Source organism: Cuculus canorus, chromosome 37, assembly GCF_017976375.1.
Source record: "Cuculus canorus isolate bCucCan1 chromosome 37, bCucCan1.pri, whole genome shotgun sequence".
NCBI lineage: Eukaryota > Metazoa > Chordata > Aves > Cuculiformes > Cuculidae > Cuculus > Cuculus canorus.
The window spans coordinates 950,356-973,545 of NC_071437.1; the positions used below are offsets into that span (position 1 = coordinate 950,356).

The 23,190-nt window shown below is 61.9% G+C and overlaps 1 protein-coding gene across 2 annotated transcripts in view; it reads left to right on the forward strand.

Moving 5' to 3' along the window:
* Positions 1-23,190, forward strand: part of RYR1 (ryanodine receptor 1) — a 130,647-nt gene that overhangs the window by 64,680 nt on the left and 42,777 nt on the right. For both annotated transcript variants that reach the window (XM_054052902.1, XM_054052901.1), the window contains 22 exons: positions 1,788-1,899; positions 2,554-2,697; positions 3,912-4,185; positions 5,203-5,317; positions 5,391-5,523; positions 7,632-7,726; positions 8,196-8,331; positions 9,793-9,979; positions 11,097-11,208; positions 11,293-11,413; positions 12,685-12,854; positions 14,032-14,252; positions 15,467-15,557; positions 15,636-15,776; positions 17,148-17,311; positions 17,385-17,463; positions 19,686-19,775; positions 20,244-20,384; positions 20,766-20,843; positions 20,993-21,068; positions 21,640-21,763; positions 22,747-22,862. In XM_054052902.1, coding sequence (XP_053908877.1) covers positions 1,788-1,899; positions 2,554-2,697; positions 3,912-4,185; positions 5,203-5,317; positions 5,391-5,523; positions 7,632-7,726; positions 8,196-8,331; positions 9,793-9,979; positions 11,097-11,208; positions 11,293-11,413; positions 12,685-12,854; positions 14,032-14,252; positions 15,467-15,557; positions 15,636-15,776; positions 17,148-17,311; positions 17,385-17,463; positions 19,686-19,775; positions 20,244-20,384; positions 20,766-20,843; positions 20,993-21,068; positions 21,640-21,763; positions 22,747-22,862 — 2,920 coding nt within the window. The remainder of the gene's footprint in view (positions 1-1,787; positions 1,900-2,553; positions 2,698-3,911; positions 4,186-5,202; positions 5,318-5,390; positions 5,524-7,631; positions 7,727-8,195; positions 8,332-9,792; positions 9,980-11,096; positions 11,209-11,292; positions 11,414-12,684; positions 12,855-14,031; positions 14,253-15,466; positions 15,558-15,635; positions 15,777-17,147; positions 17,312-17,384; positions 17,464-19,685; positions 19,776-20,243; positions 20,385-20,765; positions 20,844-20,992; positions 21,069-21,639; positions 21,764-22,746; positions 22,863-23,190) is intronic.

Genomic DNA, 23,190 nt, shown 5'->3' on the forward strand with positions numbered 1-23,190 from the left:
GGGGACACCCGGGGGACACCCGGGGGACACCCGGGGACACGGGATGGACGTAGGGACACATAGAGGGGACATGGGGACATGGGATGGACAGCGGGACACGGGATGGACAGCAGGACACATAGAGGGGACATGGGATGGACAGCGGGACACGGGATGGACGTGGGGACATGGGATGGACAGCGGGACACATAGAGGGGACATGGGATGGACAGCGGGACACGGGGACAGGGGATGGACGTAGGGACACGGGATGGACAGCGGGACATGGGATGGACGTGGGGACATGGGGACATGGGATGGACAGGGGGACATGGGATGGACATGGGGACATGGGGACATGGGATGGACAGGGGGACATGGGATGGACATGGAGACATGGGGACATGGGGACATGGAATGGACAGCAGGACATGGGATGGACAGGGGGACATGGGGACATGGGGACATGGGGACATGGAATGGACATGGGGACATGGGATGGATGTGGGGACACGGGGACATGGGGACATGGAATGGACAGCAGGACATGGGATGGACATGGGGGACACGGGGACATGGAATGGACATGGGGACAGGGGATGGACGTGGGGACATGGGGACATGGGGACACATAGAGGGGACATGGGGACAGCAGGACACAGGATGGACAGGGGGACATGGGATGGACATGGGGACATGGGATGGACATGGGGACATGGGATGGAGATGGGGCCATGGGGACACATAGAGGGGACATGGGGACAGCAGGACACGGGATGGACATGGGGACGTTGAGGGGACCTGGGGACACATAGAGGGGACATGGGGACATGGGGACACACGGGGAAATGGGGACATGGGGACACAGGATGGACATAGGGACACCCAGGGAGACGGTGGGACACGGGACGGGCAGGGGAACGTTGGGATGGACACGGGGACACACGGGGACACATGGGGACGTGGGGATGGAGATGGGGACACATGGTGGGACATGGGGACACAGGATGGACATCATGGGGATGTGGGGACACGTGGGGACGTGGGGACACGGGATGGACACGGGGACACACGGGGAGACGGTGGGACACGGGACGGGCAGGGGAAAGTTGGGATGGACACGGGGACACACGGGGACACGGGGACATGTGGGGACGTGGGGAAGTTGGGATGGGCATGGGGACACATGGTGGGACATGGGGACACAGATGGACATCATGGGGACATAGGGACACGTGGGGACGTGGGGAAGTTGGGATGGAGATGGGGACACATGGTGGGACATGGGGGCACAGGATGGACATCATGGGGATGTGGGGACACGTGGGGACGTGGGGACAGGGGATGGACATGGGGACACACGGGGACACGTGAGAACACGTGGGGAAGTTGGGATGGAGATGGGGACACGTGGGGACACGTGGGGCCGTGGGGAAGTTGGGATGGACATGGGGACACATGGTGGGACATGGGGACATGGGATGGACATCATGGGGATGTGGGGACGCGAGGAAGTTGGGATGGACATGAGGACACATGGTGGGACATGGGGGCACAGGATGGACATCATGGGGACATGGGGACACATGGGGAAGTTGGGATGGACATGGGGACACATGGTGGGACATGGGGGCACAGGATGGACATCATGGGGCCACACGGGGCCACGTGGGGAAGTTGGGATGGAGATGGGGCCACGTGGGGCCACGCGGGGCCACGTGGGGAAGTTGGGATGGACACGTGGGGCCGCAGGGAGCGCCGCGGCCGCGCCCCCCTGACGCGGTGTCCCCTGCTGTCCCCGTCCCCAGATCAATATGCTGCTGCAGCACAAGGCCGGGACGGAGGACGAGGAGTGCCCGGTGCCCGACGACATCCGCGAGGAGCTGCTGGCCTTCCACGGCGACCTTCTGGCCCACTGCGGTGAGGGACGGGGGGCACCCCCAGGGCACCTCCGGCTCCGTGGGGACCCCTCTTTGCAGGCACCTCTTGGAGGACCACTCTTTGGGGACACCTCTTTTGGGACCTTGAGGACCTTTGGGGCATGGAGACCCCAACCCTACAACTTTGGGGGCCTCTAGGATATTGGGGGCCTCCATCCATGGACCTCCAAAACACTGGGGACCCCCACCCTGAGACCTTGGGGACCCCCTTGCATGGACCCCAAAGACCCCGAGGACCTTGGGGACCCCAACCCTGAGGACCTTGGGGACCTCCTTGCATGGACCCCCATCTATGGACCTCAGAGACCTCCAAAGCATTGGGGATCCCAACCCTGGGCCCTTGGAGACCTCCATCCATGGACCCCAAAGACCCCAAGGACTTTGGGGACTCCCATCTTGGGACCCTGGAGACCCCCAGGGCATGGGGACCCCGACCCTGGGACCTTGGGGACCTCCATCCATGGACCCCAAAGACCCCGAGGACCTTGGGGACCCCAACCCTGGGCCCTTGGGAACCCTTAGGACCTTGGGGACCCCCATCTATGGTCCTCAGAGACCTCTAAAGTATTGTGGACCCCGACCCTGGGCCCTCGGGGACCTCACTTTGTCCCCCTGTGACCCCCGTTGTCCCCAGGGGTGATGCTGGAGGAGGAGGAGGAGGCCGTGGAGGAGGAGACGTCGCTGCAGCAGCGGCTCTTGGGGCTCGTGCAGAAGGTGGTGGGACTGCGACCACCTCCACCGCAGGAGGAACCTCCACCGCAGGAACCCCCGGTGCCCAGTGAGTGGGGACACGGGGACACGGGGACACGGGAAGGGCGTCCCCAAAGAGCCAACGTGGCCATCTCCAACGGAGGTATCTCCAAAGTGCTCATGGAGATGTCCCCAAGACGCCAACGGAGGTATCTCCAATGTGGTTATGGAGATGTCCCCAAGGCGCCAATGGAGATATCTCCAAAGTGCTCATGGAGATGTCCCCAAGACGCCAATGGAGATATCTCCAAGATGTTTATGGAGATGTCCCCAAGGCGCCAATGGAGATATCTCCAAAGTGCTCATGGAGATGTCCCCAAGGCGCCAATGGAGATATCTCCAAGATGTTTATGGAGATGTCCCCAAGACACCAATGGAGGTATCTCCAATGTGGTTATGGAGATGTCCCCAAAGCGCCAATGGAGATATCTCCAAAGTGCTTATGGAGATGTCCCCAAGGTGCCAATGGAGATATCTCCAAGACATTTATGGAGATGTCCCCAAGGCGCCAATGGAGATATCTCCAAGACATTTATGGAGATGTCCCCAAGGCGCCAATGGAGATATCTCCAATGTGGTTATGGAGATGTCCCCAAGGCGCCAATGGAGATATCTCCAATGTGGTTATGGAGATGTCCCCAAGACGCCAATGGAGATATCTCCAGTGTGCTTATGGAGATGTCCCCAAGGCGCCAATGGAGATATCTCCAATGTGGTTATGGAGATGTCCCCAAGGCGCCAATGGAGATATCCCCAAGATGTTTATGGAGATGTCCCCAAGACACCAATGGAGATATCTCCAATGCGGTTATGGAGATGTCCCCAAGGCGCCAACGGAGATATCTCCAAGATGTTTATGGAGATGTCCCCAAGACACCAATGGAGATATCTCCAATGCGGTTATGGAGATGTCCCCAAGGCGCCAATGGAGGTATCTCCAAGATGTTTATGGAGATGTCCCCAAGGCGCCACTGGAGATATCTCCAATGCGGTTATGGAGATGTCCCCAAGGCGCCAATGGAGATATCTCCAATGTGCTTATGGAGATGTCCCCAAGACGCCAACAGAGATATCTCCAATGTGGTTATGGAGATGTCCCCAAGGCGCCAACAGAGATATCTCCAATGTACTTACGGAGATGTCCCCAAGAAGCCAACAGAGATATCTCCAATGTGGTTATGGAGATGTCCCCAAGGCGCCACTGGAGATGTCGTCTCCACCGTCCGGTGTCGGTGTCCCCAGGCACGCTGCAGGAGCTGATCTCGCAGACGATGGTGCACTGGGCGCAGGAGTCCTTCATCCAGAGCCCCGAGCTGGTGCGCGCCATGTTCAGCCTCCTGCACCGCCAGTACGACGGACTGGGGGAACTGGTGCGGGCGCTGCCCAAGGCCTACACCATCAGCGCCCACTCGGTGCCCGACACCACCGCCCTCCTCGAGTGCCTCGGGCAGATCCGCTCCCTCCTCATCGTCCAGATGGGCCCCGAGGAGGAGAACCTCATGATCCAGAGCATCGGGTGGGTGGGGGGACCCGCGGCACCCACGTCTCCGTCCGTCACCACATCTCCATCCATCACCACATCTCCATCCATCACCACGTCTTCATTCCTCACCCACGTTTACATCCATCACCCACGTCTTCATCCATCGCCACATCTTCATCCATCACCCACATCTCCATCCATCACTCCACACCTCCATCTATCATTACATCTCCATCCATCCCCCCATATCTCCACCCATCACCCCACATCTCCATCCACCCCCACATCTCCATCCACCCCCACATCTCCATCCATCCGTTGACCTCCAACCATCTGTTGACCTCTATCCATCTGCACACCTCCATCCATCCCTTGATCTCCATCCATTTGTTGACCTCCATCCATCCCCACATCTCCATCCATCCCCACACCTCCATCCACCTCCATATCTCCATCCACCCCCATATCTCCATCCATCCCCACACCTCCATCCACCCCCACATCTCCATCCACCCCCACATCTCCATCCATCCGTTGACCTCCAACCATCTGTTGACCTCTATCCATCTGCACACCTCCATCCATCCCCATATCTCCATCCATCCCTCGATCTCCATCCATTTGTTGACCTCCATCCATCTCCACATCATCCATCCATTGACCTCCATCCATCCATTGACCTCCATTCATCCGTTGACCTCCATCCACCCCTCTATCTCCATCCACCCCTCGATCTCCATCCACCCCTCGATCTCCATCCATCCGTTGACCTCCATCCATCCCCACATCTCCATCCATCCACCCCTCGATCTCCATCCACCCCTTGACCTCCATCCATCCCCACATCTCCATCCACCCCTCGATCTCCATCCACCCCTCGACCTCCATCCACCCCTCGATCTCCATCCATCCGTTGACCTCCACCCATCCCTTGATCTCCATCCATCCACCCCTCGATCTCCATCCACCCCTCGACCTCCATCCACCCCTCAATCTCCCCCCTCACCCCCCACGTCCTCCCCCTCCGTTGACCCCCCTTTGTCCCCTCAGGAACATCATGAACAATAAGGTCTTCTACCAACACCCCAACCTGATGCGGGCGCTGGGGATGCACGAGACGGTCATGCAGGTCATGGTCAGCGTCCTCGGGGGAGGCGAGAACAAGGTGAGTCCTCGGGCGGAGGGGCTCCTCGGTGCCCCCCGAGCGCCCCCCGTGACGCGGCCGCGCCCCCCGGCAGGAGATCCGCTTCCCCAAGATGGTCACCAACTGCTGCCGCTTCCTCTGCTACTTCTGCCGCATCAGCCGCCAGAACCAGCGCTCCATGTTCGACCACCTGGGGTACCTGCTGGAGAACAGCAGCATCGGCCTCGGTCAGCGGGCGCCTCCTGGCACCCCCGTCACCCTTTGTCACCTCCTGTCACCCTTTGTCACCTCCTGTCACCTCCTGTCGCCCCACATCCCCTCCAGTCCATCCCCATCACCTCCTGTCCCGGTGCCACCAGCAGCATCAGCCTGGGTGAGGTGGCACCTCCGGCACCCCCTGGCACCCCCTGTCACCCCCTGTCACCCCTTGTCACCCCCTGTCACCTCCTGTCACCTCCTGTCACCCTTTGTCACCCCCTGTCACCCCATATCCCCTCCAGTCCATCTCCACCATCTCCTGTCCCGGTGCCACCAGCAGCATCAGCCTGGGTGAGGTGTCACCTCCTGTCACCCCCTGTCACTCTTTGTCATCTCCTGTCACCTCCTGTCACCCTTTGTCACCTCCTGTCACCCCATGTCCCCTCCAGTCCATCCCCATCACCTCCTGTCCCGATGCCACCAGCAGCATCGGCCTGGGTGAGGTGGCACCTCCAGCACCCCCTGTCACCCCCTGTCACCCCATATCCCCTCCAGTCCATCTCCATCATCTCCTGTCCCGGTGCCACCAGCAGCATCAGCCTGGGTGAGGTGGCACCTCGTGTCACCCCTTGTCACCCCCGTCACCTCCTGTCACCCTTTGTCACCTCCTGTCACCCTTTGTCACCCCATGTCCCCTCCAGTCCATCCCCATCACCTCCTGTCCCGGTGCCACCAGCAGCATTGGCCTGGGTGAGGTGTCACCTCCTGTCACCTCCTGTCATCTCCTGTCACCCTTTGTCATCTCCTGTCACCCTTTGTCATCTCCTGTCACCCCCTGTCACCCCATGTCCATCTCCATCATCTCCTGTCCCGGTGCCACCAGCAGCATCGGCCTCGGTGAGGTGGCACCTCCGGCACCCCCTGTCACCCCCTGTCACCCCCTGTCACCCCTTGTCACCCCCTGTCACCTCCTGTCACCCTTTGTCATCTCCTGTCACCCCATATCCCCTCCAGTCCATCTCCATCATCTCCTGTCCCGGTGCCACCAGCAGCATTGGCCTGGATGAGGTGGCACCTCCTGTCACCCCCTGGCACCCCCTGTCACCTCCTGTCACCCCCTGTCACCTCCTGTCACCCTCTGGCACCCCCTGGCACCCCCTGTCACCTCCTGTCACCTCCTGTCACCCCATGTCCCCTCCAGTCCATCCCCATCATCTCCTGTCCCGGTGCCACCAGCAGCATTGGCCTGGATGAGGTGGCACCTCCGGCACGCCCTGTCACCCCCTGTCACCCCCTGTCACCCCCTGTCATCTCCTGTCATCTCCTGTCACCTCCTGTCACCCCCTGTCACCCACTGTCACCCCCTGTCACCTCCTGTCACCCTTTGTCACCTCCTGTCGCCCCACATCCCCTCCAGTCCATCCCCATCACCTCCTGTCCCAATGCCACCAGCAGCATTGGCCTGGGTGAGGTGGCACCTCCGGCACCCCCTGTCACCCCTTGTCACCTCCTGTCACCCCTTGTCACCCCCTGTCACCCCCTGTCACCCCCTGTCACCCCATGTCCCCTCCAGTCCATCTCCATCATCTCCTGTCCCGGTGCCACCAGCAACATCAGCCTGGGTGAGGTGGCACCTCCAGCACCCCCTGTCATCCCTTGTCACCTCCTGTCACCCCCTGTCACCTCCTGTCACCCCCTGGCACCCCCTGGCACCCCCTGTCACCTCCTGTCACCCCCTGGCACCCCCTGGCACCCCCTGTCACCTCCTGTCACCCCCTGGCACCTCCGGCACCCCCTGTCACCCCCTGTCACCCCCGTCACCCCTTTGTCACCTCCTGTCACCCCCTGTCATCTCCTGTCACCCCATATCCCCTCCAGTCCATCCCCATCATCTCCTGTCCCAATGCCACCAGCAGCATCAGCCTGGGTGAGGTGTCACCCCCTGGCACCCACTGTCACCTCCCTGTCCCCTCTCACCTCTTTGTCCCTCCATGTCACCCCTTTATCCCCTCCATTCACCCCTTTATCCCCTCCATCACCCCTTTGTCCCCACATCACCCCCTCCCCGTTTGTCACCTCCCCGTCCCGTTGCCACCACCGTCCCCGGTGTCCCCAACGCGTCCCCGTGTCCCCCCAGGCATGCGCGGTTCCACCCCTCTGGACGTGGCGGCCGCTTCCGTCATCGACAACAATGAGTTGGCGCTGGCGCTGAAGGAGCAGGACCTGGAGAAGGTGAGAACCTCTGGGCCACCCCGCGGCCGTGGGACCCTCTACGACGTCCCCATGCGTGGTGGGACCCCATGTGGTGTCCCCATAGTGGTGGGACCCCATACAACATCTCCATGGTGGTGGGACCCCATATGATGTCCCCATGGTGGTGAGACCCTATGCGATGTCCCCATGCTTGGTGGGACCCATGTGATGTCCCCATGGTCATGGGACACCATGTGGTGTCCCCATGGTGGTGGGACTCCATGCGATGTCCCCATAGTGGTGGGACCCCATGTGGTGTCCCCGTAGTGGTGGGACCCCATATGACATCCCCATGGTTGGTGAGACCCCATATGACATCCCCATGGTTGGTGGGACCCCATACAATGTCCCCGTGGTTGGTGGGACCCCATTCAACGTCCCCGTGGTTGGTGAGACCCCATATGACGTCCCCATGGTTGGTGGGACCCCATACGACGTCCCCACGCAGGTGGTGACGTACCTGGCGAGCTGTGGGCTGCAGAGTTGTCCCATGCTGCTGGCCAAGGGTTACCCCGACATCGGGTGGAACCCCTGCGGCGGCGAACGCTACCTCGACTTCCTGCGCTTCGCCGTCTTCGTCAACGGTCAGTGGTGGCCCCACCTTGGGCTCCCTGTGACCCCCGTGGCCCCATCCCACCACCCTGGAGGTCCCCGTGGCCCCATCCCACCACCCTGGAGGTCCCCATGGCCCCATCCCACCATCCGGGATGTCCCCATGTCCCCATCCAACTGTGCTGGAGGTCCCCATCCCACCATCCTGGGGGTCCCAAAGGGTCCCCGGTGTCCCCCGTGTCCCATCCTGGGGATCTCGGGGGTCCCCAGTGTCCCCTCTGTCCCATCCTGGGGGTCCCTGGGGGTCCTCATCCCTTGTCCTGTGGGTCTCGAGGGTCCCCATTGTCCCCCGTGTCCCATCCTGGGGGTCTCGGGGGTCCCTGGTGTCCCCATCCCATCCTGGGGGTCCCCTCTGTCCCATCTTGGGGGTCTCTGGGGGTCCTTGTCCCTTGTCCAGGGGGTCTCGGGGGTCCCCGTTGTCCCCCGTGTCCCATCCAGGGGGTCTCGGGGGTCCCCATTGTCCCCCATGTCCCACCCTGGGGGTCTTGGGGGTCCCCATTGTCCCCCGTGTCCCATCCAGGGGGTCTCGGGGGTCCCCATTGTCCGCCAAGTCCCACCCTGGGGGTCTTGGGGGTCCCCGTTGTCCCCCGTGTCCCATCCATGGGGGTCTTGGGGGTCCCCATTGTCCCCTGTATCCCACCCTGGGGGTCTCGGGGGTCCCCGGTGTCCCCCGTGTCCCATCCTGGTGGTCTTGGGGGTCGCCCATGTCCCACCCTGGGGGTGTTGAGGGTCCCCCATGTCCCACCCTGGGGGTGTCGGGGGTCCCCGGTGTCCCCCCCGTGTCCCACCCTGGGGGTGTTGGGGGTCCCCTGTGTCCCACCCTGGGGGTGTCGGGGGTCCCCGTTGTCCCCCATGTCCCATCCTGGGGGTCCCCGGTGTCGCCCATGTCCCATCCTGGGGGTCTCGGGGGTCCCCGTTGTCCCCCATGTCCCACCCTGGGGGTGTCGGGGGTCCCCCGTGTCCCACCCTGGGGCTGTCGGGGGTCCCCGTTGTCCCCCCCATGTCCCACCCTGGGGCTGTCGGGGGTCCTCCATGTCCCACCCTGGGGGTCTTGGGGGTCCCCAGTGTCCCCCCATCCCACCCTGGGGCTGTTGGGGGTCCCCGTTGTCCCCCATGTCCCACCCTGGGGGTGTCGGGGGTCCCCCGTGTCCCACCCTGGGGCTGTCGGGGGTCCCCGTTGTCCCCCGTGTCCCACCCTGGGGGTGTCGGGGGTCCCCGGTGCCCCCCATGTCCCACCCTGGGGGTGTTGAGAGTCCCCCGTGTCCCACCCTGGGGGTCTTGGGGGTCCCCGTTGTCCCCCGTGTCCCACCCTGGGGCTGTGGGGGGTCCTCATTGTCCCCTGTGTCCCACCCTGGGGCTGTTGAGGGTCCCCCATGTCCCACCCCGGGGGTCCCCGGTGTCCCCCGTGTCCCCTGAGTGTGGGGGTCCCTCAGGGGAGAGCGTGGAGGAGAACGCCAACGTGGTGGTGCGTCTGCTGATCCGTCGCCCCGAGTGCTTCGGGCCGGCGCTGCGCGGGGAGGGCGGCAGCGGTCTCCTCGCCGCCATCCAGGACGCCATCGGCATCGCCCAGGACCCCGCGCGCGACGGACCCAGCGGGCGCAGGGACAGGCGCCGAGAGCCGTGAGACACCGGGGCCCCAACACCGGGGCCGGGGCGAGGGGGACGGGGGGGACGGAGGCGGAGATGGAGGGGGAGATGAACGAGAGATGGAGGAGAGATGGAGGAGAGGTGGAGGTGGAGATGGAGGTGGAGATGGAGGAGAGATGGAGATGAACAAGAGATGGAGGAGAGATGGAGGTGGAGATGGAGATGGAGGTGGAGGAGAGGTGGAGGTGGAGATGGAGGTGGAGATGGAGGTGGAAGAGAGATGGAGGTGAAGGGGAGGTGGAAGAGAGATGGAGGTGAAGGAGAGATGGAGGAGAGGTGGAGGTGGAGAGATGGAGATGAACAAGAGATGGAGGAGAGATAGAGGTGGAGATGGAGGTGGAGAGATGGAGATGGAGAGATGGAGGTGGAGGAGAGATGGAGATGAACAAGAGATGGAGGAGAGATGGAGGTGGAGATGGAGGTGGAGGAGAGGTGGAGATGAAGGAGAGATGGAGGAGAGATGGAGGTGGAAGAGAGATGGAGGAGAGGTGGAGGTGGAGGAGAGATGGAGATGGAGGTGGAGGTGGAGGAGAGATGGAGGAGAGGTGGAGGTGGAGGAGAGATGGAGATGGAGGTGGAGGTGGAAGAGAGATGGAGGTGGAAGAGAGATGGAGGTGAAGGAGAGGTGGAGGAGAGATGGAGGTGGAGGTTGGAGAGATGGAGATGAAGGAGAGATGGAGGAGAGATGGAGGAGAGATGGAGGAGAGATGGAGGAGAGATGGAGGTGGAGGAGAAATGGAGGTAGAGGAGAAGCAGAGGTGGAGATGGAGGTGGAGAGATGGAGATGAAGGAGAGATGGAGGAGAGATGGAGGTGGAGGAGAGGTGGAGGTGGAGGAGAGGTGGAGGAGAGATGGAAGTGGAGAGATGGAGGTGAAGGAGAGGTGGAGGTGGGAGGGGGATGGGGATGGGAAGGAGATGGAGATGGACATGAAAAGGGGATGGGGTGGAGGTGCGAAGGGGGTGGAGATGCGATGAGACTGGAGATGGTGCAGATGGGGATGGGATGGAGACGATGACGGAGATGGGCTGAGGGGTGGTGGGGATGGGCCCGATCCTCACCTCCCCCTTCCCCCCCCCTCTCCCCTCAAGGTTTGGGGGTGAGGAACCCCCCGAGGAGAACCGCGTCCACTTGGGCAACGCCATCATGTCCTTCTACGCCGCCCTCATCGACCTCCTGGGGCGCTGCGCCCCCGAGATGCACGTGAGGAGGGGCCCCGCGGGGGGGGGGGGGGCCCGGGGGAGCGCCCGGATGGGGGTGACCCCCCCGTACCCCCTCTTTTCTCAGTTGATCCAAGCGGGGAAGGGGGAGGCGCTGCGGATCCGCGCGATCCTGCGCTCGTTGGTGCCGTTGGAGGACCTCGTGGGGATCATCAGCCTTCCCCTGCAGCTGCCCGCCTTCGGGAAAGGTGCACTGGGAGCACTGGGAGCACTGGGAGCACTGGGAGCACTGGGAGGATCTAGACTGGGAGCACTGGGAGCACTGGGAGCATCTGGGAGCACTGGGAGCATCTGGACTGGGAGCACTGGGAGCACTGGGAGCACTGGGAGCATCTGGGAGCACTGGGAGCACTGGGAGCATCTAGACTGGGAGCACTGGGAGGATCTAGACTGGGAGCACTGGGAGCACTGGGAGCACTGGGAGGATCTAGACTGGGAGCACTGGGAGCACTGGGAGCATCTGGACTGGGGGGACTGGGATGGGAGAACTGGGATGGGAGGATCTAGACTGGGAGCACTGGGATGGGGGGATCTGGACTGGGAGCACTGGGATAAGGGTATGTGGACTGGGAGCACTGAGATGGGAGGACTGGGATGGTGGCATCTGGACTGGGAGCACTGGGATGGGAGGATTGGGATGGGAGGATCTAGACTGGGAGCACTGGGATGGGAGGACTGGGATGGTGGCATCTGGACTGGGAGCACTGGGATGGGGGCATGTGGACTGGGATAGGAGGATCTAAACTGGGAGCACTGGGATGGGGGGATCTGGACTGGGAGGACTGGGATGGGAGAATTGGGATGGGAGGCTCTGGACTGGGAGCACTGGGATGGGTGGACTGGGATGGGGGCATCTGGACTGGGAGGACTGGGATGGGAGGACTGGGATAGGAGGATCTAGACTGGGAGGGCTGGGATGGGGGTATGTGGACTGGGAGGACTGGGATGGGAGAATTGGGATGGGAGGATCTGGACTGGGAGCACTGGGATGGGACGATCTGGACTGGGAGCACTGGGATGGGGGGATCTGGACTGGGAGGACTGGGTGGGAGGGACTGGACTGGGAGGACTGGAATGGGAGAATCTGGACTGGGAGCACTGGGATGGGGGAACTTGGATGGGGACACTGGACTGGGAGGACTGGGATGGAGGCAACTGGACTGGGAGGACGGGGATGGGGGCAGCTGTACTGGGAGGACGGGGATGGGGGCAACTGGACTGGGAGGACTGGGATGGGGGCAGCTGGACTGGGAGGACTGGGATGGAGGCAACTGGACTGGGAGGAGCGGTCTGGTGGGACTGGGAGGACTGGGATGGGGCAGCTGTACTGGGAGGACTGGGATGGAGGCAACTGGACTGGGAGGACTGGGATGGGGCAGCTGTACTGGGAGGAGCGGTCTGGTGGTACTGGGAGGACTGGGAGGGCGGTGTCCGGACTGGCGCCCGGCGCTCCCGGCAGACGGAGCGGTGCTGGAGCCGCGCATGGCCGCCAGTTTTGTGCCGGAGCACAAAGCGCCGATGGTGCTCTTCCTCGACCGCGTCTACGGCGTTGAGACCCAGGACTTCCTGCTCCACGTCCTCGAGGTCGGGTTCCTCCCGGACATGCGCGCCGCCGCCTCCCTCGACACCGTGAGACACACCGCCGCCATACTGGGGCGGACTGGGGCGGACTGGGGCGGACTGGGGTGCTCTGTCCTGTGTGGATGGAGATGGGATGGGATGGAGATGGAGATGAGATGGAGATGGAGATGGAGATGGAGATGGAGATGGAGATGGAGATGGAGATGATGGGATGGAGATGGAGATGATGGGATGGAGATGGAGATGATGGGATGGAGATGGAGATGGAGATGGAGATGGAGATGGAGATGGAGATGGAGATGATGGGATGGAGATGGAGATGAGATGGAGATGGAGATGATGAGATGGAGATGGAGATGAGATGGAGATGGAGATGATGGGATGGAGATGGAGATGGAGATGGAGATTGAGATGATGGGATGGAGATGGAGATGGAGATGGAGATGGAGATGGGACCATACTGGGCTGTACTGGGCCAGACTGGGCCAGACTGGGGTGCTCTGTCCTATATGGATGGAGATGGGATGGAGATGGAGATGATGGGATGGAGATGATGGGCTGGAGATGGGATGGAGATGATGAGATGGAGATGGGTTGGAGATGATGGGATGGAGATAATGAGATGGAGATGATGGTCTGGAGATGATGGGTTGGAGATGATGGTCTGGAGATGATGGTCTGGAGATGATGGGCTGGAGATGATGGGATGGAGATGATGGTCTGGAGATGATGGGTTGGAGATGATGGGATGGAGATGATGGTCTGGAGATGATGGTCTGGAGATGATGGGTTGGAGATGATGGGATGGAGATGATGGTCTGGGGATGATGGGTTGGAGATGATGGGCTGGAGATGATGGGCTGGAGATGATGGGATGGAGATGATGGGCTGGAGATGATGGTCTGGGGATGATGGGTTGGAGATGATGGTCTGGAGATGATGGGATGGAGATGATGGGTTGGAGATGATGGGATGGAGATGATGGTCTGGGGATGATGGGATGGAGATGATGGGCTGGAGATGATGGGATGGAGATGATGGGCTGGAGATGATGGTCTGGGGATGATGGGATGGAGATGGTCTGGGGATGGGATGGTCTGGGGATGATGGTCTGTAGAAGGGCTGGAGATGATGGTCTGGAGATGATGGTCTGGAGATGATGGTCTGTGGAAGGGCTGGTGTGGGGCGCTGCCCCACGGCTCCGTGACCTCCGGGCGCCCCCCAGGTGGCCTTCAGCACGACGGAGATGGCGCTGGCGCTGAACCGCTACCTGTGCCAGGCGGTGCTGCCGCTCATCACCAAGTGTGCGCCGCTCTTCGCCGGCACCGAGCACCGCGCCATCATGGTGGACTCCATGCTCCACACCATCTACCGACTGTCGCGCGGCCGCTCGCTCACCAAAGCCCAACGCGACGTCATCGAGGAGTGTCTGATGGCCCTGTGCCGGTGGGGACCCCCCCGGGACACCCGCGTCACCCCCAAACCCGTCCCAGAGACCCCCCCAACGGCTCCATGGACACCCCAACAGCTCCATGGACACCCCAACAGCTCCATGGAACCCCAATATCTTCAGGGACCCCAAACATCCCCATAGAACCCTCAACATCCCCATAGACTCCCCAACATCTCCATGGAACCCCAACAGCTCCATGGACCCCTCCAACATCTCCATGGAACCCCAATATCTCCATGGAACCCCAACATCTCCATGGACCTCCAATAGCTCCATGGACCCCCCAATATCTCCACAGATCTCAAACATCTCCATGGACAGCCACCACCCCCATGGACCCCCAACATCTCCATAGACCCCCCAACATCTCCATGGAACCCCCAACATCCCCATAGACCTCCAAACGTCTCCATGGACGCCCACCACCCCCGTGGACACCCAACATCCCCATAGACCCCCCAACATCTCCATGGAACCCCAACATCCCCATAGACCCCCAACATCCCCATAGACCCCCCAACATCTCCATGGATGCCCACCACCCCCATGGACCCCCAATATCTCCATGGACCCCCAACATCCCCATAGACCCCCCAACATCTCCGTGGACCCCCACCACCCCCGTGGAACCCCAACATCCCCATAGACCCCCCGACATCCCCATAGACCCCCCAACGTCTCCATGGACGCCCACCACCCCCATGGACCCCCAACATCTCCATGGAACCCCCAACATCCCCATCGACCCCCCAACATCTCCATGGACACCCACCACCCCCGTGGACCCCCAATGTCCCCACAGACCCCCCAACATCTCCATGGACCCCCACCACCCCCGTGGACCCCCAACATCCCCATACACCCCCCAACATCTCCATGGACCCCCACCACCCCCGTGGACCCCCAACATCCCCATAGACCCCCCAATGTCTCCATGGATGCCCACCACCCCCATGGACCCCCAACATCTCCATAGACCCCCCAACATCCCCATAGACCCCCCAACATCTCCATGGATGCCCACCACCCCCATGGACCCCCAACATCTCCATAGACCCCCCAACATCTCCATGGAACCCCCAACATCCCCACAGACCCCCCAACGTCTCCATGGACCCCCACCACCCCCGTGGACCCCCAACGTCCCCACAGACCCCCCAAGGTCTCCGTGGGCGCCCACCACCCCCGTGTCCTCCCACCCCCGCAGGTACATTCGCCCCTCAATGCTGCAGCACCTCCTGCGCCGTTTGGTCTTCGATGTCCCCATCCTCAACGAGTTCGCCAAAATGCCCCTCAAGGTGAGGCGGGAGGAGAAGACCTCGAGGGGGCGGTGGGGGAGGTCCCCGAGGTCCTTCTGAGGCCACCGCACCCCACAGCTCCTGACGAACCACTACGAGCGGTGCTGGAAGTACTACTGCCTCCCGAGCGGGTGGGCCAACCAGGGCGTCAGCTCCGAGGAGGAGCTCCACCTCACCAGGAAGCTCTTCTGGGGCATCTTCGAGTCCTTGGCCCACAAGGTTTGAGGGTGGGAGGTGGACACTGCGGGGGAGGAGGAGAGGAGAGGGGGTGGTGGGGACGTGGGGGTGGAGGTGGAGGTGGAGGAGGAGAGGGGATGAGAGGAGAGGGGGTGGTGGGGATGTGGGGATGGAGGTGGAGGTGGAGGTGGGGATGGGAATGGAGATGATGGAGATGGAGATGGAGATGATGGAGATGGAGATGAGATGGAGATGAGGATGATGGAGATAGAGATGGTGGGGATGGGGTGGTGGGGACATCAGGATGGGATGGAGATGGAGGTGGAGATGGAGGTGGAGGTGGAGATGGAGCTGGAGATGGATGTGGAGATGGAGGTGGAGGTGGAGATGGGGATGGGGATGGAGATGTTGGAGATGGAGATGGAGATGGAGATGGAGATGGAGATGGAGGTGGAGGTGGAGGTGGAGGTGGAGGTGGAGGTGGAGGTGGAGGTGGAGATGGAGATGGAGATGGAGGTGGAGGTGGAGGTGGAGATGGAGGTGGAGGTGGAGATGGAGATGGAGATGGAGGTGGAGGTGGAGATGGAGATGGAGATGGAGATGGAGGTGGAGGTGGGGATGGAGATGGAGGTGGAGATGGAGGTGGAGATGGAGATGGAGATGGGGATGGGGATGGAGATGAGATGGAGATGGAGATGGAGATGGGGATGGAGATGGAGATGGAGATGGAGATGAGATGGAGGTGGAGGTGGAGATGGAGATGGAGGTGGAGATGAGACCATACTGGGCTGTACTGGGGTGTTCTGTCCTGTATGGACGGAGATGAGATGAGATGGAGATGGGGATGATGGAGATGTTGGAGATGGAGGTGGAGATGGAGATGGAGATGGAGGTGGAGATGGAGATGGAGATGGAGATGGAGATAGGACCATACTGGGCTGTACTGGGGTGTTCTGTCCTGTATGGACGGAGATGAGATGAGATGGAGATGGAGATGATGGAGATGGAGGTGGAGATGGAGATAGAGATGGAGATGGAGATGGGGATGGAGATAGAGATGGAGATGGAGATGGAGATGGAGATGGAGATGGAGATGGAGATGGAGGTGGAGGTGGGGATGGAGATGGAGATGGGGATGGGGATGATGGAGATGGAGATGGAGATGGTGGGGATGGGGTGGTGGGGACATCAGGATGGGATGGAGATGGATGTGGAGATGGAGGTGGAGGTGGAGATGGAGATGTAGATGGAGGTGGAGATGGGACGGGACGTTGAGGACGCGGGGCTGAAGCTGAGGCGGTGATGAGGACAAGGCCCCCGTGAGAAGGCCGAGATGCGGTGGGTGGGGGTCTGGGCAGAGGGGTCTCCTCCGCTCTCGGGGGGTCCCTGGCGGTGACCCCCGGGCGCCCCCAGCGCTTCGACGCCGAGCTCTACAAGTTGGCCACCCCGTGCCTCTGCGCCATCGCCGGCGCCATCCCCCCCGACTACGTGGACGCCAGCTACTCCTCCAAGACCGAGAAGAAGGCTTCCGTCGACGCCGAGGGCAACTTCGACCCCAAACCCGTGGAGACCCTCAAGTACGGTCCGTCCCCCCCGACCCCGCGGTGGCCTCGGCGCCCCCTGACCCCGGCCCCGCCTCTCCCTCTCCAGCGTCATCATCCCCGAGAAGTTGGACGCCTTCATCAACAAATACGCCGAGTACACGCACGAGAAGTGGGCCTTCGACAAGGTGGGACCTCCGGGACCTCCCCACGGGCTCCTGTCGCCATCCCCACGTCCTCACCATCCCCACGGCCCCATCCCCACGTCCTCACCATCCCCACAGCCCCATCCCCACGTCCTCACCATCCCCACGGCCCCATCCCCACGTCCTCACCATCCCCACGGCCCCATCCCCACGTCCTCACCATCCCCACGGCCCCATCCCCACGTCCTCACCACCCCCACAGCCCCATCCCCACGTCCTCACCATCCCCACAGCCCCACCCCCACGTCCTCACCATCCCCACGGCCCCATCCCCACGTCCTCACCATCCCCACGGCCCCATCCCCACGTCCTCACCAACCCCACAGCCCCATCCCCACGTCCTCACCATCCCCACAGCCCCATCCCCACGTCCTCACCATCCCCACGGCCCCATCCCCACATCCTCACCATCCCCACGGCCCCATCCCCACGTCCTCACCATCCCCACGGCCCCATCCCCACGTCCTCACCATCCCCACGGCCCCATCCCCACGTCCTCACCATCCCCACGGCCCCATCCCCACGTCCTCACCATCCCCACGGCCCCATCCCCACGTCCTCACCATCCCCACAGCCCCATCCCCACGTCCTCACCATCCCCACAGCCCCATCCCCACGTCCTCACCATCCCCACGGCCCCATCCCCACGTCCTCACCATCCCCACGGCCCCATCCCCACGTCTTCACCATCCCCACGGCCCCATCCCCACGTCCTCACCATCCCCACAGCCCCATCCCCACGTCCTCACCATCCCCACGGCCCCATCCCCACGTCCTCACCATCCCCACAGCCCCATCCCCACGTCCTCACCATCCCCACGGCCCCATCCCCACGTCCTCACCATCCCCACGGCCCCATCCCCACGTCCTCACCATCCCCACAGCCCCATCCCCACGTCCTCACCATCCCCACAGCCCCATCTCCACGTCCTCACCATCCCCACGGCCCCATCCCCACGTCCTCACCATCCCCACGGCCCCATCCCCACGTCCTCACCATCCCCACGGCCCCATCCCCACGTCCTCACCATCCCCACGGCCCCATCCCCACGTCCTCACCATCCCCACGGCCCCATCCCCACGTCCTCACCATCCCCACGGCCCCATCCCCACGTCCTCACCATCCCCACAGCCCCATCCCCACGTCCTCACCATCCCCACGGCCCCATCCCCACGTCCTCACCATCCCCACGGCCCCATCTCCACGTCCTCACCATCCCCACGGCCCCATCCCCACGTCCTCACCATCCCCACGGCCCCATCCCCACGTCCTCACCATCCCCACAGCCCCATCTCTACGTCCTCACCATCCCCATCCCTACGTCCTCACCATCTCCATCCCTACATCCTCACCATCTCCATCCCTATGTCCTCACCATCTCCATCCCTACGTCCTCACCATCTCCATCCCTACATCCTCACCATCTCCATCCCTATGTCCTCACCACCCCCATCCCTACATCCTCACCATCTCCATCCCTATGTCCTCACCATCTCCATCCCTATGTCCTCACCATCTCCATCCCTACGTCCTCACCATCTCCATCCCTACATCCTCACCATCTCCATCCCTATGTCCTCACCACCCCCATCCCTATGTCCTCACCATCTCCATCCCTATGTCCTCACCACCCCCATCCCTATGTCCTCACCATCTCCATCCCTATGTCCTCACCACCCCCATCCCTATGTCCTCACCATCTCCATCCCTACGTCCTCACCACCCCCATCCCTACGTCCTCACCATCTCCATCCCTACATCCTCACCATCTCCATCCCTATGTCCTCACCATCTCCATCCCTACGTCCTCACCATCTCCATCCCTACATCCTCACCATCTCCATCCCTATGTCCTCACCACCCCCATCCCTATGTCCTCACCATCTCCATCCCTATGTCCTCACCACCCCCATCCCTATGTCCTCACCATCTCCATCCCTATGTCCTCACCATCTCCATCCCTATGTCCTCACCATCTCCATCCCTATGTCCTCACCACCCCCATCCCTACGTCCTCACCATCTCCATCCCTATGTCCTCACCATCCCCATCCCTATGTCCTCACCATCCCCATCCCCACGTCCTCACCACCCCCATCCCTATGTCCTCACCATCCCCATCCCCACGTCCTCACCACCCCCATCCCCACGTCCTCCCCTCCCCGCGATGTCCCACCCCCCCCGATGGTTCCGTCCCTCGGCAGATCCAGAACAATTGGTCCTATGGGGAGACGGTGGATGAAGAAGCCAAAACCCACCCCATGCTGCGACCCTACAAGACCTTCTCTGAGAAGGTACGAGATGTGTCCACCTCTGGGACCAGGATGGGATCCTCCTCAACCTCCCTGAGATCCTCCAACCCCAATGGTTCCTCCTCAACCTCCTGAGATCCTCCAAACCCAATGGTTCCTCCTCAACCTCCTGAGATCCTCCAAACCCAATGGTTCCTCCTCAACCTCCTGAGATCCTCCAACCCCATCAGTTCCTCCTCAACCTCCCTGAGATCCTCCAACCCCAATGGTTCCTCCTCAACCTCTCTGAGATCCTCCAACCCCAATGGTTCCTCCTCAACCTCCCTGAGATCCTCCAACCCCAATGGTTCCTCCTCAACCTCCTGAGATCCTCCAACCCCAATGGTTCCTCCTCAACCTCCCTGAGATCCTCCAACCCCATCAGTTCCTCCTCAACCTCCCTGAGATCCTCCAACCCCATCGGTTCCTCCCCAACCTCCTGGAGATCCCCCAAGTCCATCTTCCCCCCAGGACAAGGAGATCTACCGGTGGCCCATCAAGGAGTCCCTGAAGGCCATGTTGGCCTGGGAGTGGATGGTGGAGAAGGCCCGTGAGGGTGAGGAGGAGAAGACGGAGAAGAAGAAGACCCGCAAGATCTCCCAGTCTGCCCAGGTGGGGCTCCAATGCTGAGGTGCACCCCAAGAACTGGGGGTGGGGAAGGAGCACCTCAAGAACCTCCTGGAGCTCCATGAGGTCCACAGAGTGGTGAAGGAACACCCCAAGAACCTCTGGGGTTCCATGAGGTCATTGAGGAGCGCCCCAAGAACCTCTGGAGGTCCATGAGCTCCATGAGGTGGCAAAGGAGCACCTCAAGACCCTCTGGAGGTCCACGAGGTGGTGAAGGATCACCCCAGGAACCTCTGGAGCTCCATGAGGTGGTGAAGGATCACCTCAAGACCCTCTGGAGCTCCATGAGGTCCATGGGGTGGCCAAGGACCCCTTGGGAGGTCGCAGAGTCCCCCTCCCCACCACGGTCCCCCCCCATCTCCTCAGGCCACCTACGACCCCAGCCATGGCTACAGCCCTCAGCCCGTGGACCTCTCGGGGGTGACGCTGTCCCGGGAGCTGCAGGTCAGTGACCACCCCTGGTGTCCCCTGGTGTCCCCTGGGGTCTCCTGGGGTCCCCTGGGGTCCCCTGGGGTCCCCTGGGGTCTCCTGGTGTCCCCTGGTGTCCTCTGGGGTCTCCTGGTGTCCCACCACGTCCCCCATGGTGTCCTCAGGCCATGGCCGAGCAGTTGGCCGAGAACTACCACAACACGTGGGGCCGCAAGAAGAAGCTGGAGCTGGAGGCCAAGGGTGAGGACCATCTCCTCCACCTCCCATGGGTTCTCCTTCATCTCCTCCATCTCCCCTGGGTTGTCCTCTCCTCCTTCTCCCATGGATTCTCCTCCCCTGCATCTCCCATGGGTTCTCCTCTACCTCCTATGGGTTCTCCTCCGTCCTCCTCTCCTCCATCTCCCCTGGATTGTCCTCCTCTCCTCCATCTCCCATGGATTCTCCTTCTCTCCTCCATCTCCCATCAGTTCTCCTCTCCTCCACCTCCCATGGGTTCTCCTCCATTCCATCTCCCATGGGTTCTCCTCCCTCTCCCCTGGGTTCTCCTCCTCTCCTCCATCTCCCATGGGTTCTCCTCTCCTCCCTCTCCCATGGATTCTCCTTCTCTCCTCCATCTCCCATGGGTTCTCCTCCATTCCATCTCCCATGGGTTCTCCTCCATTCCATCTCCCCTGGGTTCTCCTCCTCTCCTCCCTCTCCCATGGATTCTCCTCCATCTCCCATGGGTTCTCCTCCCTCTCCCCTGGGTTCTCCTCCTCTCCTCGCCCTCCGGTGGGTTGTCCTCTCCTGGCCCCGCTGACGGGGGTCTCAGGGGGGGGGTCGCACCCTCTGCTCGTGCCCTACGACACGCTGACGGCCAAGGAGAAGGCGCGGGACCGCGAGAAGGCCCAGGAGCTCCTCAAGTTCCTCCAACTCAACGGCTACGCCGTCACCCGGTGGGTGGTCCTCCTTGGGTGGTCCTCCTTGGGTGGTCCTGGTTGGGGTTTGGGTGGTCCTCCTTGGGTGGTACTCCTTGGGTGGTCCTGGTTGGGTTTTGGTGGTCCTGGTTGGGGTTTGGGTGGTCCTGGTTGGGTTTGGGTGGTCCTGGTTGGGGTTTGGGGGGTCCTGGTTGGGTTTGGGTGGTCCTGGTTGGGGTTTGGGTGGTCCTGGTTGGGTTTTGGGGGGTCCTGGTTGGGTTTTGGGGGGTCCTGGTTGGGTCTTGGGTGGACCTGGTTGGGTTTGGGTTGGTCCTGGTTGGGGTTTGGTGGTCCTGGTTGAGTTATGGTGGTCTTGGTTGGGTTTTGGGTGGTCCTGGTTGGGGTTTGGGTGGTCCTGGTTGGGTTTTGGTGGTCCTGGTTGGGTTTTGGTGGTCCTGGTTGGGGTTTGGGTGGTCCTGGTTGGGGTTTGGGTGGTCCTGGTGAGGTCCACGAGGTCCTGGTTGGGTTTTGGGTGGTCCTGGTTGGGGTTTGGTGGTCCTGGTTGGGGTTTGGTGGTCCTGGTTGGGGTTTGGTGGTCCTGGTTGGGGTTTGGGTGGTCCTGGTTGGGTTTTGGTGGTCCTGGTTGGGGTTTGGGTGGTCCTGGTTGGGGTTTGGGTGGTCCTGGTGAGGTCCACGAGGTCCTGGTTGGGTTTTGGGTGGTCCTGGTTGGGGTTTGGTGGTCCTGGTTGGGGTTTGGGTGGTCCTGGTTGGGTTTTGGTGGTCCTGGTTGGGGTTTGGTGGTCCTGGTTGGGTTTTGGGTGGTCCTGGTTGGGGTTTGAGTGGTCCTGGTTGGGTTTTGGGTGGTCCTGGTTGGGGTTTGGGTGGTCCTGGTGAGGTCCAGGAGGTCCTGGTTGGGTTTTGGGTGGTGGTGGCCTGGGTTGGGGTTGGGTTTTGGAGGTTTTGGGTTGAGGAGAAGATGTCCACCACCCCACCACCCCCCCGGTGACCCCTCGTCTTCGCAGGGGGCTGAAGGACATGGAATTGGACACCTCATCCATCGAGAAGCGTTTCGCCTATGGGTTCCTGCAGCAGCTCCTCAAGTGGATGGACATCTCGCAGGAGTTCATCGCCCACCTGGGTGGGACCTCGGGACCCTCAAACCCCTTCAGAACCCCCCTCAGATCCACCCCGGGACCCTCCCAGAGTCTCACTGAACCCCTTGAGATGCCCTCAAACCCCTTGAGACTCCCTCAAACCCTCTGAGACCCTTTGAGACCCCCATGAGTTGCCCTCAAACCCCTTAAGATGCCCTCAAACTCTTTGAGACCCCTTTGAGATGCCCTCAAACCCCTTGAGATGCCCTCAAACACTTTGAGACCCCTTTGAGATGCCCTCAAACCCCCTTGAGATGCCCTCAAACTCTTGGAGACCCCCTTGAGACCCCCTCAAACCCTTTGAGACCCCCT